Raw genomic sequence first — 16,480 nt, 5'->3', positions numbered from 1 at the left:
AAGGAAATAACATAATGGCTGCCAGCTCAACAAATCCAGAACCCTATCTGAGAATGTGCTCTATCACCTCCTGATAACCGTGAGGTACGAGGGTCACTGCATCAAGAAGAAAAAACGGGAGTCAGTGAGTGCCTTTAATCTGACCCCCCCCCCTAGAATAAGCTGGCTTTTTTCTATAATAACTTTAGTATATAGAGTGCTGTGCAAAAGTCTTTGCCATCTCCTCTTTATATTTTGATCCTTGGAGCCAGACTTTGTCATTTATTAAAGTGCTCTTGAGCAAATAGTTCAAGCTTTCTGAGGATCTTTCAAAGTGTTTCTTTAGACAATGCCTGCCTTTTCCACAACAGGTCTGATGGAGTGATGGATCCAAATTTGACATTACTGGTCCAAATTGTTAATATCCAGAGAAGTCGTCAGGACAAATGTATAACACAGAGTGTCTACAGCTGGCCGTGGCTCTGACATGGTCAGCCAGCGGTGTTGGAGCTTATCAAAGCTGAAGGAAACTGTGGATGCAGAAAAGTGCCACGAGCTTTAGATCAAAATGTCTGATTGGCAACGGCTTCATTTTAAAGCATGACAATGATCCCAAACAGACTGCCAATGCAGTAAAAGCAGACCTGGATAGAGAAAAACACAGTGGAGCACCGTCAGTCATGGATTGGCCTCCCCCAGAGCCCGGACCTCAACATTACTGAAGCAGTGTGGGGTCATGTTGACAGAGAACAGAACAAAGCCAACATCCAAAGACGACCTTTGAACGTCCTTCAAGAAGCCTGGAGAACTATTCCTGAAGGCTACTTAAAGAAATGACAAGAAAAGCTGCCTGAGAGAGATCAGACTGTGTTGAATAAAGGTGCTCACACCAAATATCGACTTTCAAGCTTGTTAGAATCGTACAAACTCCGTTTTTGCCTTATAGACTGTAGTTAAATGTATGTTTTCACAAATCACTGCACCTATTTCGCATTTCCTAGCAAAATATTTAAAAAAAGGAATGAAGGACAGCTCAAAACTTTTGCACAGTACTGTATGCAATTCTCAAATTTGGTTGTTTGGGGAAGAAAAAAGCTCCTGGCTTCAGATTGTGATGCAGAGTGGATGTAAAGTTGATTCGGTTGCAGTTTTTAAACAGAGCTTAAATGTGTTTTTCAACCCTCAGCTTCACGGAGCTCTCTCCTGCACTTCAGAAATAGTGCACAGCAAGCATCTCCAGTTTCCAACCCACCTCTGTGTACTTTAAGGAACTGCAGCTCAGAAATTGTTCATGATTTGCGTAGTTTCATTAAATACACTAAATTTACTGGAGGTCATGTGGGAGCAGAACTGGGTGATCGTATACGGAGCGAGAGGCAGGTATGAGTGCGGGGGCCTGCGACACTAAAGGCCAGAAAAGCTAATAACAAATCAAAGACGGGTATAAAAACCAAACAGTTTATTATTATATACATTCAATAATAATGAAGAGAATAAACAGAAGGCAGACACAAGAATGGCAAAATAAAACATTGTGAGAAAATACATGTCACTTACTTAATTTTTAAAAAAAATCACTTGGATAAATGAGCCTTTGAGAGCATGTGACGGGGAGGAGGAAAGGGAAAAAACTTCACATGCAATTTAAACCCATTTATTAAACTGCTGTACAAAAACTCCCACTGGGTTGACTTCTTGAGTGCAGTGCAGGGAGTCGGGGTGTGGGGTGTGGGGTAGGGGGGCATCGGCAGCCAGCAGCTGAGGATGACTTTTTTTTTCAGTCCGTGTCCCTCGAGCGCACCTGTGCGGTTACTTCGCAGCTTTTCAAAATAAGATTAACTCCCAATTAGAGGAGGCAAAAAACCAAAACAACAACAACAAACAAACAAACCAACAAAAAAAAAAGAGCGAGCGAAAGCAGCTGCGCCGCGGTCGCTGTTCAACAACGGCGCCGTGACTGCAGCTTGTTGCCAGCTGGATGAGCGAGGCGGAGAGCTTTCTAAATGAGCATCTCTGTGGGCAGGTTCATAATAATAACACTAACACGGCTCTGTGCAGAAGCTTTTCACCGGGGTGGACTAATGCTGTTATTCTTAACATTTTAAGGGTTTTAATCTTTTAAAAAAAAAAACCACCGGGGGGGGACAGACAGGTGATTACCACGAGGACCACACAGCAGAGAGCATAGATAACCCAGATTTACTGAAGTGGACTGGATTGACCCCCCCACCCTCCCCCACAATCCAGACACTGTGCAGAGCCTGAACCGAGAGCAGCCGTCACTCCTGTCACCCCGCATCACACATCATTCCAGGTTTCTCTCTCTTTCTTACTCCCCCCGCTGTGTAAACGCGCCACGCTCCACCTCGTCTTCCTCCTCCAGCACTGCGATTTGAGTTCATGCACAAAAAAAAGAAAAGAAAGCCTCGACACCCTTCCTCTCTTGCAAAAAGCATGCATGCATAGCAACACTTGTGGTAATACTTGTAAGGAATAATAAGAAAAACAAGGAGGTAATGCTCATCAAAAATACTCATTGGACCCACTGCACACAGTTTCACAATCATACAAAAACAAAATAACCCCCCCACCCACCCTGTCCTTGCACTGTACCACCACCCCCCCTTCCCCCAAAGAAAGGAACAGAGTGAGAGGGAGAGACAGTGGGGGACGCTGTGATTCTGTCAGCTGATGATTAATGGCTCAGCTTCTCACCTTCACCATCACTGCCACAAAGTCCCTTCACTGACCGCCCACACATTGTTTCATTGTTGGGGAAAAAAAAAAAAAAAAAAAAAGGTGGACACTGCTGGGTCTCTGGACCCCTTTTGACATCGTGCCGCCCACCCCACCCTCCCCTCCTAATTTACTTTGTAATTTGGCCCTGCAGGAAAATGCACTTTGAAATATCCTCTCGGTCTACCTGCCTCTCTGTGCATCCCTCATGACTCCATCTGCTCTGATTTCCCTTGTCTGCAGCAAACACCTCTGCATCTGCACCGTGTGCTCATGTGTTAGTGCAAAAAAAAAAAAGCTAATAAATGACACTTAAGACCAAATTAAACCCAGCAGCGTCATTATATTCTGCAGGTTGGATTAAAGGTGTATTCCCTGTCTTGCAGACATTGCTTTTATGACATTTCCCAGGGGTGCTGCTACAACGCTGTACAGCTTCAACCCACACATTTAAAAAAACATAAAAATACAGCTAAAGGCTAAAGTAAAGGCAGAAAAACACAAAAAATAAAAACAAAATACACAAGGACACACAAAAAAAAGAAATGTGCTTTCCTCTGAAAATCTTTGGAACCGAAAAAAAGGCAAATAATAGCAATAACGACAACAACCACGTGAGAGTAAATGCAGATGCAACACATACAGGTCCTGCTGTGCCTTCAGGTGCACCAGGAAAGCTTTGAAACTATTCAGAGTGAACCATCCCAGAGAGCATGATGAGGGACTTAAGAGTTACATAATGATGTGGAAACCTAGTGAAAACACTGCATATAAATAGAGACAAAACCGATAATGAATCCCGTCTCTGTGCTTCCCTGCACTCTCTCTGTTCTGCTGAGTCGAGATCAGACACCATTTCCCGAACGATGGTCAGGAGGGATCGGCGTCCGTTCGACTGACAGGTTATTAGTTTCCCAACGCGGGTGGTGCGCGGGTGCTGAAGCTAGTTTCACTCGTGTCCTGTGGATCTTTTCGATGTGATCGGCAGGAACGTCTGACGGTTTAGGAGATAGAAACGAGTCCTTTATTTCTCCTTTTGGAAGAAGCAGACTTGAGGACGAGGCCTTTAAAAAGACGGTCATGAGTCGCACTTGCAGTAATGACTGGAGTATGTGCAGGCGAGCATTAAGGACAAACAAACTGAAACTCACTGAGCCACGTGGTGTTTTTTGTTTGTTTTTTCCCCCATGATGACACGTCTGTGGCAGGCAAAACAAACGAGGTGCTGCAGAAAAAAAAAGATTGACTTTTTTTCCTTGTCTTTTTTAAACAGTTTCTTTGTGTTTCCTTTTACATTTGGCCGGGACGTTTTAAACGTTACAAAAATGACCCCCCCCCCCCCAAAAAAAAGACATAAGTTCGAAGTTATTAAGAGAACAAAAAAGTGGTTTCTGTCAGAAGTTTCCTCCAGCTGAAAGTTGAATGTTCCAGCGTGGCAAAAACAAGAATAGCTCCTACATCCTCTGCATTTGACTCTTTTTTTCAGTATTACACGATGCTAACATCAGAAGGATGTAGGGGGGAGCAGCTCTATATCAATGTAGTGTTTAAAAACAGAAGTACCTTTTTCTAGTATCATTTAGTGAAGTCTGACACTAAAGGAAAGTGTAGAGGAATCTATACTTGGTGTTAAATGTAAGAGTGTGTGTGTGGTTAGGTCTGACAGGGCAGTGGATAAACTGGAAGTTCGGATATTTTTAGGGACAAAAAAAATTAAAAATGATTTTGTAGTGTGCAGGATCTCATAGGAACAACAGCAGTCTGTCTCCTTCCACATCCTGTAGTGTTTTTTCTTAAAAAAACAAAAACAAAACAAACAAAAAAAGCATCCCAAACTGTGTCCTGTTGCTCCAGCTCCAGCTCTTTATACACGGGATACACTCCTGGCAGTTTTGTTGTTTTGGGGGTTTTTGTCATCGTTTCCATGTCAGTGATGGACACAAAAGTACAGGAACTGAGTTTGAGTTGATGATGTGGCAATGACTTCTCTCGCCACAAGACAAAAAAAAAGGAAAAGAAAATAATAAAAGGGGTTGTTGCTATAATCTGCCTGCAGAAAAAAAATGGAGGGGAGCTCCTGCCAAGCAAAGAGCCTGAAAAAGGGTTTTGGACCAAAGTGAAATTCCTTGGATGTGATTTGTGGTTTTAGTAAGGAGCAAACCTACTGTATCCCGCCCGGTATAAACTGGCCTGAAAGACACAGAAGGGACAGCAGAGTCATGAAAGTAGACCTATACACATAATTTAAGAAGAAAAAGAAAAGGAATGCTGAATGCATCTATAAAAAGCTGCTATTACACCGTTTACAAGAAACCTACTGACTGAACTAGAATTCACCCAAGACCACAAACGCCTCCATTTATTTGTTCTTCAAAAAAAAAAAAAAAAAAAATCAGTGGCATAAATGTGGCGCAACATCTTGCAAAAAGATGGACGAGAAAAAGTCGAGTGAGGTCACGACGTAGGATTTTCAATTCATGATTAACACGGTCAAAAAACCCCCACAATACTATCATCAAAACTAGAATATATCACTCAAGTACTGTCAACACTAACATATGTTGATCCTCTCTTTAAAAATAAAACCCATTTTCTTGTTCACTTACACAGATGTTTGTCAAATATCACAGAATCACTGCATCGTGATAACTTCGTTATCTTATCCAAAACCCTTCAGTTGATCCAAAACACTGCAGTGACGAGAAAAGACACATAGTATTTGTCCTTCTCCTGACACACAAAGTCTTGAACAGTCAGGCCCCATCTCATTTTAAAGACGTCATACTATCACATTTTCCCAGTGGAGCTCTTTGCTTTCATACTGCAGGCTAACTTGGTGTTTCTAGAGTTTCTAAAAGTAGAATTTGAGGCAAAGCCTCCAGCTTTCAGGCCCCTCTGCTGCTGAACCAGCTCCCAGTGTGGAGTTGGTAGACAGTGACCCTCTCTATTGTTAAGATTAGTCTTCAAACTTTCAGCCATGGTTGGATCAGGTGACCCTGAACCATCCCTCAGTCATGTCGCTGTAGGCTCAGACTGCTGGCTGACTGACGTCACCTTCATGCTCCCTCCACTTCCTTTAAACAGGGAGTTCTTCGTTCCAACAGTCACCTCATCAATAGGTTGTTATGAGCTGGTGCTACATAAACAAAACTGAACTGAACTGAACATAATGTGGCACTGAGTTATTCCATTATTCCCTCCCTACTATTCTACTTATGTTGTAGAGCTTGTGTCCGTTTACTCACCATGGCTCCCACGCCGTAAGCAGCAGCCGCCGGAGCTAAAGCGTGGTATGGATCTGTAGTGTACACCCGGCCATAACTAGCAACAAAAACACAAGATTACTTAACAAGGTCAAAAAACGTGTGGCAACTATGAACTTGTCTGTTGTCCTGTTTTGGAGAGCTTCCTTTCTAATCCCCCTTTGAACCCTTAGAGGCGCCCTTAATTTTGAAACTTAAACACACAGGTTTAAAATCCAAAGAAAGATTAAATGCACCTTTTGCAGTTGCTTCAACACAAACAGAAGTGGATGATGACTTTTTTATGCACAAAAATAAAACTGGTTGATGAGCATCTGTAGAAGAGCCCATTTTCAGTCATTTATCAAAGTTATTTCCTCATTGTGCTAAAAACCAGGCAATTGCAGCATTAATCCATCAAACACTTTAAAATCTATTTTATTTCTATCCAGCTAAAAGCTTCGCATAGGCCAACAGCACGTCAGCTAATGCAAATCAACGTCCTGCCATGCAATACCTGTGCGCTGCCTGACATTAACCAGCCAGCAGAATTCGATTAACTCTAATAAAATTAAATGAATGAAAAGCGGATGAGGGGAAAGTCCTAGCACAGTCAAATGATAATTCTTCATGTCAACATTTTGTTCTTTACCCTCCTTCATCTGTTCTGCCTGTCCTGTGCACATAAGGAGCCACACATTGTGCAAACATTGGCTTTAAAGTGCAAATGCTCCCCCCACCGCGTCCCAATGACAAAAACCCTCAGATACAACATTACATACAACTCTTGCCGGCTCTCACTGTTATCTTATCAAACTGTTATCCAACATAAGTGAACCTTAAATCCCCAAACTCTATTAAAAGTTTTCTCTCTTATCCCAAAAAAATAAATAAATAAAAAAGCCCCCAAAACACAATGAAGGATCAGAGCCTTTCAGAATATCAACGCTTCACCTCGGGAGCTCTGCCGTAGAGTTTAGCGTGTCTGTGTGTATATTTGTGTGTCCTGCCTTGACCTCACCTGTCACTGTAGGCAGCAGCTGCAGCGGTTGCCCCGGTTACAGCCGCAGGCTGGGCGTAGCGATAGGCGGCGGCGGCGGCGGCAGCAGCCGGGTAGCCTCCCTGAGAGAGACACATACAGCAGAACTAACTCGCACGCCTCTGAGGAGGAAGATACCTGAGCTACGGTGTGTCAAGGAGGGGGGCGGGAGAGATGCAACAAACTGACATTTGGTTCAGAAGTTACAAATACTTTCTTCTGTGTATTCAGAACACAATTACTTTCTTAGCGTGTACGATAGATAAACATACAGTTTGTGTCAGTATATTGCATATGCATAGGGGGAAAAGGAGGAGGTGGTGGGGCGTGATGGAGGAAGTGTTTTATCAGTGAGACAGGGAGAGGAAATTGGACTGTCGAAGTCGAGTTAGATTGTATTATTACCGCTACGGGAGAGGGGGAGGTAAAAAAAAAAAGTAGTGGAAGACAAAATGCTCACACAGCTGAGGCCATATAGAACCTCAGTGTCTTGGGAAGATTAAAGTAATGAACAGATACATCAAGAGGACTCCTACAGTTTTAAGGACACTAACGGATGCTAGTGTTGCATTTCCAGTGGTGATGGAGAGTATTTGCTTATGACAAAAACAATATTTGTTATTAGAGGTGTTTCTTTTGCATGGATTTAGAACAAAGACAACAGAGAGAAAGACTGAAAAAAGAAGGAAACAAAAAGGTCACACACACTGACACACCCACACAAGCCTAGACTGACACTAAAATCATCTCCTTGCACTGAGACTGCATGCATGACCCAAAATTACAATCCAGACCTCCTTAAAAAAAGAAAAACAAAAAAAAAGAAACAAAACAATCCCACTGCATTTGGACCTGATCAGAATGGAGAATATCCAAGCACAACAGAAACATCCCAGCATTCTCTGTGATGGCTACGAGACACGGAGCAGAGGGAGGCAGGTGGGGTACAAAATGTTTATTAGTGGGAGAGAGCAAGGCTTTCTGGGTAAGCGGAGGGAAAGAAGGAGCAGTAAAACAGCACGCCGGCATGCAGCAGCTGATCAGCACATGCTTCAATAATCATCCTGGGGGTGTGCAGTTAATTCAGGAAGAGACCATGTTCTCCATTTCAGCTTGAGCCCCCTCTGGGCAGAAGGCTTTCAGGGCATTTCATACCACTGACTAACGTTCACGGGACACTGCTGTGAAATCACAGGCTCAGATTTAGAAACAAAAAGAAAAGATTACAAAACAAGGGACTTCTAGTTTATGATAATCCAATATGGTGGCATCCAATTGGAAATATAGTTTGTGTTTTAGTTTTTGGAAAACGCAGTACAGTCAAAGGTTTAGACATACTTGTAAAAGACATCTATGGTATATTAAAGCAGTACTGGGGCAATTATTTCTGCAGCCAAGTTTAAATAAACGTTTTTAAATAAAGCTGATTACGTGAATGCATATATTAAAACAACCTTTCTGAAAAAAGTAGCACTAGAGTATCTGCATTCACCGCCTTATGAAAAAGGTGCAAAATACAATGATTTGTAAATCATTTACGGCTTATTTTCGATATAAAAAATGAATTACTGAAACGAGGAATGTTGCACCATGTTGCATCACCTTGTCCTGTAAAAAAAACTGTTTTGTGTCTGGACTGCAGGGAGGTCAGTTTAGCACCAGAGGGGTGCACTATGAACCATGATTAGTGGCTTAGTGGGCCATGTCGAGCTTCGAGTATGCTTTAAACTACATTCTGCACCATATACTGAGTAATTACTTGACAGATGTTGTACTTACTAAGCCACTAATCTACCTCGTTAGCTGTGAGATATTCCTTTAGTTGGTTTTCTAGGGTTACACAATTTTCCCAATCATTTGTTGTACCTGCTCCAACACAAAACAGAAAAGTTTGGTGCCTAAAATTCAAAACTATAAATTTTTCAAACTACATTTCTCTGTTTCCTTTTAAGCATAAACGTTAAATCATTTACAAATCATTGCATTCTGTTTTTATTCACATTTTAGGTCAAACGTTCTAAAAAAAACGAGTGGTGACAGGTCAAAAAACAGAAGCAAGGACAACCAGATTTCTGCTTGGTGGTGATGTGGAGGGGGGAAATCTCAGCAAACCACTTCCTGCTGAGTTATGATCTCAATCTCTAGATTCAGCATAATTTTCACTGAGTAAATTAGAGGCCTCAGTAGATTAAAATAAACAATAAATAAAGGGACATTGCTACCATATGAGCATGCTCAGTCCTCACCTCATCCCTGTGGTTTCAAAACAACCTCATGAGACTGACTCGGGCTAACCTGTATTGTACAGTCATGTGAAAAGCAAAGTTTTTACTGGACTCTAAACAGTGCTGCGAAATGTTCACTGTAGTGCTTCCATTAAAGCCTGGATTATGAGCTGCTGGCCAAGTAGTCATACCGGTTATGCTTCTTGCAAGTGCGCTGCCTGGGCGCACGTGTCGTTGGTGTGTTGTGATGTAAATTATCCACGGACGAGTCTGCACAGGTCCTCACGCTAATCATGTGATGATATTCAAGTTTGGGTCTATGCATTTGTGAAATAATGTTACATCCCAGTTATATTTGTTTTTGTGTGGACTGAAACATGTGCTTGTGAGTCCTCAAAAGTTAAACACAAATCACTCGTTTGTGCACGTTTGTAAACCTTTTGAGGCATATTTCTCTCCATATAGATTTTTGGCCATAATCCACAGCACCACGTTTTGTGAATTGGGTTTCTCGGGCACCGTGGAGTCCCCGAAGCACTCATCAACTCCTCTGTAAACCAAAGTATTCTAGAGTCAAATGAGAGGCCATCTGACTGCTAAAGCTTGGCTCAAACGGATCATGGAGCAGGACAAGGAGCAAATCAGCAGAATGGCTGAAAAAAGAAAACTATGAGCAAAACGCCTGCAAATCTAAATGAATAAAAGCGACGTTGTGAAGAAAAACAGGCCAAAATTCCTCCACGACGATCTGAGAGCCTGATCTCAGTAAACAGCTGAGGGCACACAAGTTATTGCTAAAGTTGGTTCTGTAAGCCACTGAATCAGGCGGATTTCTTCACAGGACTGACCGAATGAAAACTTCTCTTTTCTACATGACTGTAGGCCACTGATACTTACTAAAAATACAGTCAGCTTTTGTAGTTTATTTTTGACCAGTCTGAGTTTTCCTTGTATCTACTGAGGGATCTAAAAAAGAACATTAAAAAAAAAACCCTCACTTGTTTTTCAAGTGACATAAAAAGTCGATTTCCTGCCATCTTAAATAAAAAGCAGCTGTAGAAATAATTGACGAGCCCAAACTGCAGTGATATAAGTGTGTCTGACAAGTGAATGCAAACATTTGACCACAACTTTTACAACTGTATGCATACTGTCATCTTTTCCAACAAGAGAACAAAGTAAGAGCAAGTGTCATTTTCCACCAAAACTAGCCAACCAGACAAAAGAGACCAGGTTCTCTTTTGAGCAGGAAAAAAAGCACTCCATACAATTTAGTACTTTTAGTTCAAAAACAAAACAAAACAAAGCTCTTTCCCACAATTGGAAAAACAAGAACAAAAAAGAAAAATCAGTGAGTTAGTAAAAGAACAAAGCAAAATTCAAAGCAGCGGTAATTTTTAAAACAACTAAAAGACAACATGTTCCAGATCAGATCAGAAGATGATTCATAAGATCAGAGGAGGTAGTACAGTAAAACAATGCACACTCAGGGTTTGGTGTTGAGTTGACCCTACCTGAGGCAATCTGGGACTAAGGACTGAGTCCTGAAACACTAGTCTATAGAGAGAACAGAAACAACCGTTGTCAACCTGGATACACACACGCACGCACACACACATTCACTGACGCACGCTGCCGCATCCGCCTACAGAGCAGCCTTTGTAGTGGTGTTGTGGATCCCATCGCACGATGTCATTTATTCAGTTTTATTTCATTTTTAAATGAACACAGCTGGTGCTCAGTTGTGTGATAACCAGCACTTTTGTCGACGAAAAATAACGCTCATGCACAAAAGACAAAGGATCTTGTGCAGGTATGTGGCATGTCGTGCTTCTAAAGAGTTCTTCACCATTCACCATTATGGAGGCAGCTCTGTGCAGCGCATGACCGGACACACATGCAGAATCACCCCAAGAGGGAAAAAAAAAAAAAAGAGCAGGAGAAAGCCGTGAGGGAGGGACAGAGATGGTGTGTCGGTTGGAGGTGAATTTACTTACATATAAGTCTGCGGCTCCGTAAAACCCATCCTGATACACCACGCTGAGAGGAGGAGGAGAACATGGGAGGGGGAGAGAGGGAAACAGAGTGGAAGAAGAGCAGGAAGTGGAGGGTGCAGTGCGAACAGAGTGGTGCACGGTCCCAGAAACCCAGGGTGGATGGAGGTCACAACACAGCAAAATAGAGAAAAAGAGGGACCAGGAAGAGAGAGGGAGAAAAAGAAAGAAAGAGGGAGAGAGAGAGAAAAGTAGTTATTTCACACCCATGCAGCATGCAGAGGAAATACAAGTTCCATTTAAGCTCCACAACTGCATCTCAAAAACATTAAACGATACACTCGTGGGGCTAATACATAAAGGTTATTGAACTGAAATGAGACCATAAACGGCTATTGCTCCCCAGATAGTAGAAAACCTGGCCAATAAAGGCCACTATGAATAGATCGTTTCATGAGGAAACGATGTCTGGGAGGTGTAGTTTTCAGTGGAGCACGTATGGAGAAGGTATTTCCTGCATCCCCACCCACCCCACGCACAATTTCATCTTGTTTCGCTTTATTTAAATGTCATGTACTGACAAGCCACCGGTCAATTTGGCTTTGAACTGAATACGATCGCAGTCGCAACCCCCATTAGCCAATCATCGCAGCACAGCAACGACATGCACAGTGCACGCACACCGAGGGAACAAAAAACACAAAAACAAATCATGGTAAACGTGAATAATCTAAAGCAAATCTGTGCACAAGGTGACTGCTGCTGTATAATGTCTGCATGTGGTCTGTGTGTGTTTATGCAAATCTGCTGACGGTAGGATCTATGTGTTTATTCAAATGAAGCTTCAATGGTGCAATCCCATCAGTGTGTCACACTCCACTGAATAGCTTGTAAACGGACTGACAATGTGCCAGTTGGACTGCTGAAGAGAGTGAAGTGTGAATAATGTTTGAGCATGAGGAGTGAATGAGCACAGCTGCGTTAAGCAGAGACCTGGTCAAATAGAATTTGGAAAATGACTCATGAGGTGATGCTCGGTGGATTTACCGAAGCACTAAACAAAACAGATCCTGATTTTTTTTCTATACCCAGAATGAGCTTCAACACCAACAGCTCTTGTTTATAAAGAGGCAGGTTATCCTCACCCAGGATAGGCAGGGATGGCGGGCTGCGGCACAGCGGCCCGCACAGCACTGTAGACGGGCCGGCCTCGGCCCCGGAGGTGGGCACCGCGAAATGCCGCCGCCGCTGTTGTGGCTGCTGCTGCTGCTGTAGGGTAGGGAAACCCTGGAACTGTAGGCAAGGAAGCAGATAAGGAGGGGTGACAGGAGAGGATTAAAGGGGGAAAGATGACAACGCAGGTAGGAAATGGGATGACAGTATATAAAATGAGGTGACACTCGGAATGAATTGAAAGAAAGGCAGAGGAACATTCCAACTATAACACAGAGGACTGTATCAATAAAACTGTCAGTGAGGAAAAATGCTGGGTGAGCAGTGCATTAATACAGATTAACGATCACAGTGTGACTAAAATGTAAAGTAGGGCTGTCACTCTCTACAGCCAGACAGACCATTTTTAGTGTGGCTGTAGAGACAGAGATGGGCCTTACCTGCGTAGATCTCTGGTCCATACATAGCTCCCACCACTGGACTCAACTTCCACCCTGCTAATAGTCACACAGAGAAGGGAAAGGGCAAATAATAAACAGGGGCCGTCTTTAAAGTGTTCATGCCTGTCCCATGTAAAGTGCTACCCCTCAGCTTCCTTGTAGAAGCACCTATGGTATGATAACAGTACCCCATCTGTTTTTACAGTAAAAATGGGTTATCCAGTATATCACATATGGTGTAAACTGTGGACATGTTCTGATATTCACTTTTACTGCTGTCATCAGCTGCTTGCTATAAAGATCAGTTGCTGGTAAATCTACAAGAAGAAGCTGCTATTCAAACCTCCTGTTTGCAACGGGCAACCAATCAAAAGATAAAGAATACAATTCTTGTGCGTTTTGTTTTTCTTAAAGAGAGAGTGGATGAACTGATCGACTGCACCAGGACCGATTATAAAATAGATTTTGATTATTAAAGTTTCTTTTGTGAACTGTGAATGATCTTATAAAATCCTAAATAATATGGCACCTGATTACTTAGCAGATCTCTGTCTGTATAGCCCTAAGAGAGCACTAAGATCATCGGGTCAAACCTAGGTCTTGGCTGAAGTCCAGAGGAGACGGTGCCTTTGCCATTGCCGCACCCAAATTATGGAATAATCTTCCTCTTGACATTCGCACATCAGATTCTCTTCAACCTTTTAAATCACGTCTAAAAACGTACTTGTTTAACCTGGTATTTAAGGCTAATTAGTGTGATTTTCATCTGGCTCTGCATTTATATTATGCAATTATTTTATATCTATAATTTATATTTTATATTGTAATTTTATCTGTATCATGGTTTTACTTTGGTGTACTTTGGTCTTTAAATGTGCTATTCAAATAAATTTGATTTGTTTGAGTGTTTTCACACCTGTAATTTGTTTACTTTGGTCTGAATCAGTTCATGAGTTTGTAAGTTTGTAGCCTTTTCCTGTAGTTTGGTTTCGTTTCAAAAAATACATCACTTACAAACGACGTTCAGTGGGACGGTCAGGTGTGTCTGAGGCAGGAGCAACAAAAGTAAACATGGGGAATATAGATTCATCTTACAGCTTGTTGCTAGCTCGCACTGTGACCGTTTGTACACTCTGTGCATTTATGGTAGCTGCTGCATCCCAGAATGCAAAGCATACCTCGCTATCACTCAAACTTGCAGGTTATTGGTTCAGCTCACATTCACACTGTAAACAAACCATACAGTCCACCGCCTCTGATGCATCTCGGTGCAGTTGTTTTGGTCTACACCTGAGTGCCAATTTGTTCGCATCTGCTCAAACGACCCCGCAACAAGTAAGAAAACGGTGCCAGAGTCCGATTCAAACGGACTAAAAACCACAGTATGAACATGAATAAGAACGCAGAGCTGGAAATGAACTTAATGTACTGTGAAGCCTTTTCCTGTAATTAGCCGGACACACGGCAACGCAGAAGATGAATTCTCTATTCTCCGCATGTACCTATGATGTTTGGATTATTAGACAGGCTTAGGTTCACTGTTTGTGCACATTACTGTGTGTGTTACCATAGGGTAGTGTGCTGAGAGCTTCTCCATTAGGATAAGGGCTGACCATCTTCTTGTTAGTCATCACTCTGGCGGTGGCGTTATTCACCTGGGGGATGGAGGAGCCGACAGTCAGAGGCACAGACACAACAGCTCAGCAGAGGAAAAGTAGCACATAGTCTCAAATGTAAATCTCAAGGCCAGGGCTGATATGCTTGGTGTTTTATACAGTAGATTTAGAAAGCCTGCTGCTGTGATGAGGTATTATAATAGTCTCTGCTCATCGTGTGGCTGACTTTGTTATTAAAAAGGAAATAGCGGTGTCATTCGGGATTATGGTTAAGCAATTTAGTTGTGCCAACATTGTAGCTTATCTTCTTCCCCCAATCAGCCTTTCCTAGTCTGCCACATTTCTTTATTATAATAATTATCATCAAAATGCACCCTTGAAGGTCAAACAATACTTTCTTCTGCTGGCACCACATGTTAAATATTGTGCACACTATAGAGAAATCTGCCTCTGCAGAATAATGAAACACAACATCACAGGCTGGAAAATAAAAGTGAGTGGTGCTGCATTTCATCAGCGACGAGGCTGCTAACTCTTGTTTATGTAGCGCGTGTATGTCTGTGTGTATAACTGGATGGAGATTGTTAGGGGACTTTTTAGTCATCATGCAATAAAAAGCAGGTTGCCCAGTAGAGATTTAGTGATTCGCTATGGACAGATACAAGGAGTGCCACTGGTGACACTGGTTGTATTGCTGATGTGCGCATAAACAGGGGTGGGGATACAGCAAAGGAAACTGAGCTGTACTTATTTTTTGGCAAGTACTGTGGCTTTTTCTTTTTTTTTTTAAAGGGGTGTGCGTGTTCTGTGCATGCTCGCTGACATTTCAGACTAATGCTCCGGCCTTTCAATCCAAGACGGCTGATAATCTCCTCTCTGAGCTTCAAAGGCTCCTACTCCGGTCCCTTGATCTATCCTCATCTTCCTTTGATGGGCTTTAAGGGAGGGAGATTGTAGCTCTCTGTAATAACCCATACTGTCCAAGTGTGCTGTTGAAGTTGCACATTTGACTGTGTGGCAAGCTAAAGATTAATGACCTTTTGCCTAGCGAAGAGCCTCTGCTTGTGTGTGTGAGAGAGAGAGAGCGAGAGAGCTTGAGGAATGAGAGTGCTTGTGTGCGCATGCACGCTTCACTCCAATTTATAAGACCATTAAGGCTGCCTTTCGCATCGCCCCTCTCAGTGAGTCATGTTCTTTATCTGCAGAGCTTCATTCAAATGGAAATGAGGTTTACCTCATTTTTCCCTCATTGCAAATGACAAGGTCAGTGGCAAATGATTCAATTAGCCAGGCCCGGCTACCTATCTGACACAACTGTGTGCTGGTGTCTGAGTGGAAACACTCTGAAATCTCAGTTTAGTCAATGAATCAAATTTATGCAAACGTTTGTGTTACAAGAGGGGAAATTTCCCAGAGGCTTTAAGCTTGAAGGTAACACTACACTTAAGGCCATCACACAGCGAGCGCACTGCAAAAAAAACGACACAAAACTTTTTACTATATGTATATTCAGTATCAGTGTGTTTTTTGAGCTACAGTGCTCTTTTTGCCAAATACAGTGATCTGATTGGTCAGATCTGTTTATTCGCATCTGAAAAATGTGAAAAATCGGGCTTGTTAGGCAAAATGCTTCAAATTCATCCAGTGAAATCACGCAGTCAGTGTGAACATCTCAATTATGAATAGATGACTCTAAAAGATTTTTAGCACACAATATATTTGGATGGATATGCTGTGTGGAAAGGCCTTTACCCTGTAGCAACGGAACATTTAAGCTATGCTAATAATCTATTTGTTTACTGAAGTTTTGCAAGAAACGTGACCTCTAACCATGTGATGTTAGCTTGTCCGCCATTTTGGACATGTGACAATCACGGTGGCAGTGTAGGATCAGGCCAATAAGGCCTAGAGTTAGATCCACAACCATCTCACAGCCACAAGTCACAGGAAACAAATGAGCATTCCCCAGTTCAAAATGTTGCACCTTTTGAAACATGTTTGTTGCTGCATGAAGGCAAAAACTTTGCCATTTCGGA

General features: G+C 42.4%; 1 protein-coding gene across 6 annotated transcripts in view; it reads right to left on the bottom strand.

Moving 5' to 3' along the window:
• Window positions 1-1,423: 1,423 nt before the first annotated feature.
• Window positions 1,424-16,480, bottom strand: part of LOC116327144 (RNA binding protein fox-1 homolog 2-like) — a 53,303-nt gene continuing 38,246 nt past the window's right edge. For 4 of the 6 annotated variants that reach the window (XM_031748643.2, XM_039610935.1, XM_031748644.2 and 1 more), the window contains 7 exons: window positions 14,396-14,483; window positions 12,829-12,885; window positions 12,361-12,508; window positions 11,219-11,261; window positions 6,979-7,079; window positions 5,961-6,036; window positions 1,424-4,905 (listed from right to left, as the gene is read on the bottom strand). In XM_031748643.2, coding sequence (XP_031604503.2) covers window positions 4,861-4,905; window positions 5,961-6,036; window positions 6,979-7,079; window positions 11,219-11,261; window positions 12,361-12,508; window positions 12,829-12,885; window positions 14,396-14,483 — 558 coding nt within the window. In that variant the 3' untranslated portion in view covers window positions 1,424-4,860. Of the gene's footprint in view, window positions 4,906-5,960; window positions 6,037-6,978; window positions 7,080-10,735; window positions 10,779-11,218; window positions 11,262-12,360; window positions 12,509-12,828; window positions 12,886-14,395; window positions 14,484-16,480 lie in introns of those variants that run through there. The other 2 variants (XM_039610934.1, XR_005612786.1) reach the window with 2 other exon arrangements.

The sequence above is a fragment of the Oreochromis aureus genome, linkage group 4 (genome assembly GCF_013358895.1).
Source record: "Oreochromis aureus strain Israel breed Guangdong linkage group 4, ZZ_aureus, whole genome shotgun sequence".
NCBI lineage: Eukaryota > Metazoa > Chordata > Actinopteri > Cichliformes > Cichlidae > Oreochromis > Oreochromis aureus.
The sequence above is the reverse complement of the archived record's forward strand: the minus strand, read 5'-3'. Positions and strand labels throughout refer to the sequence as shown.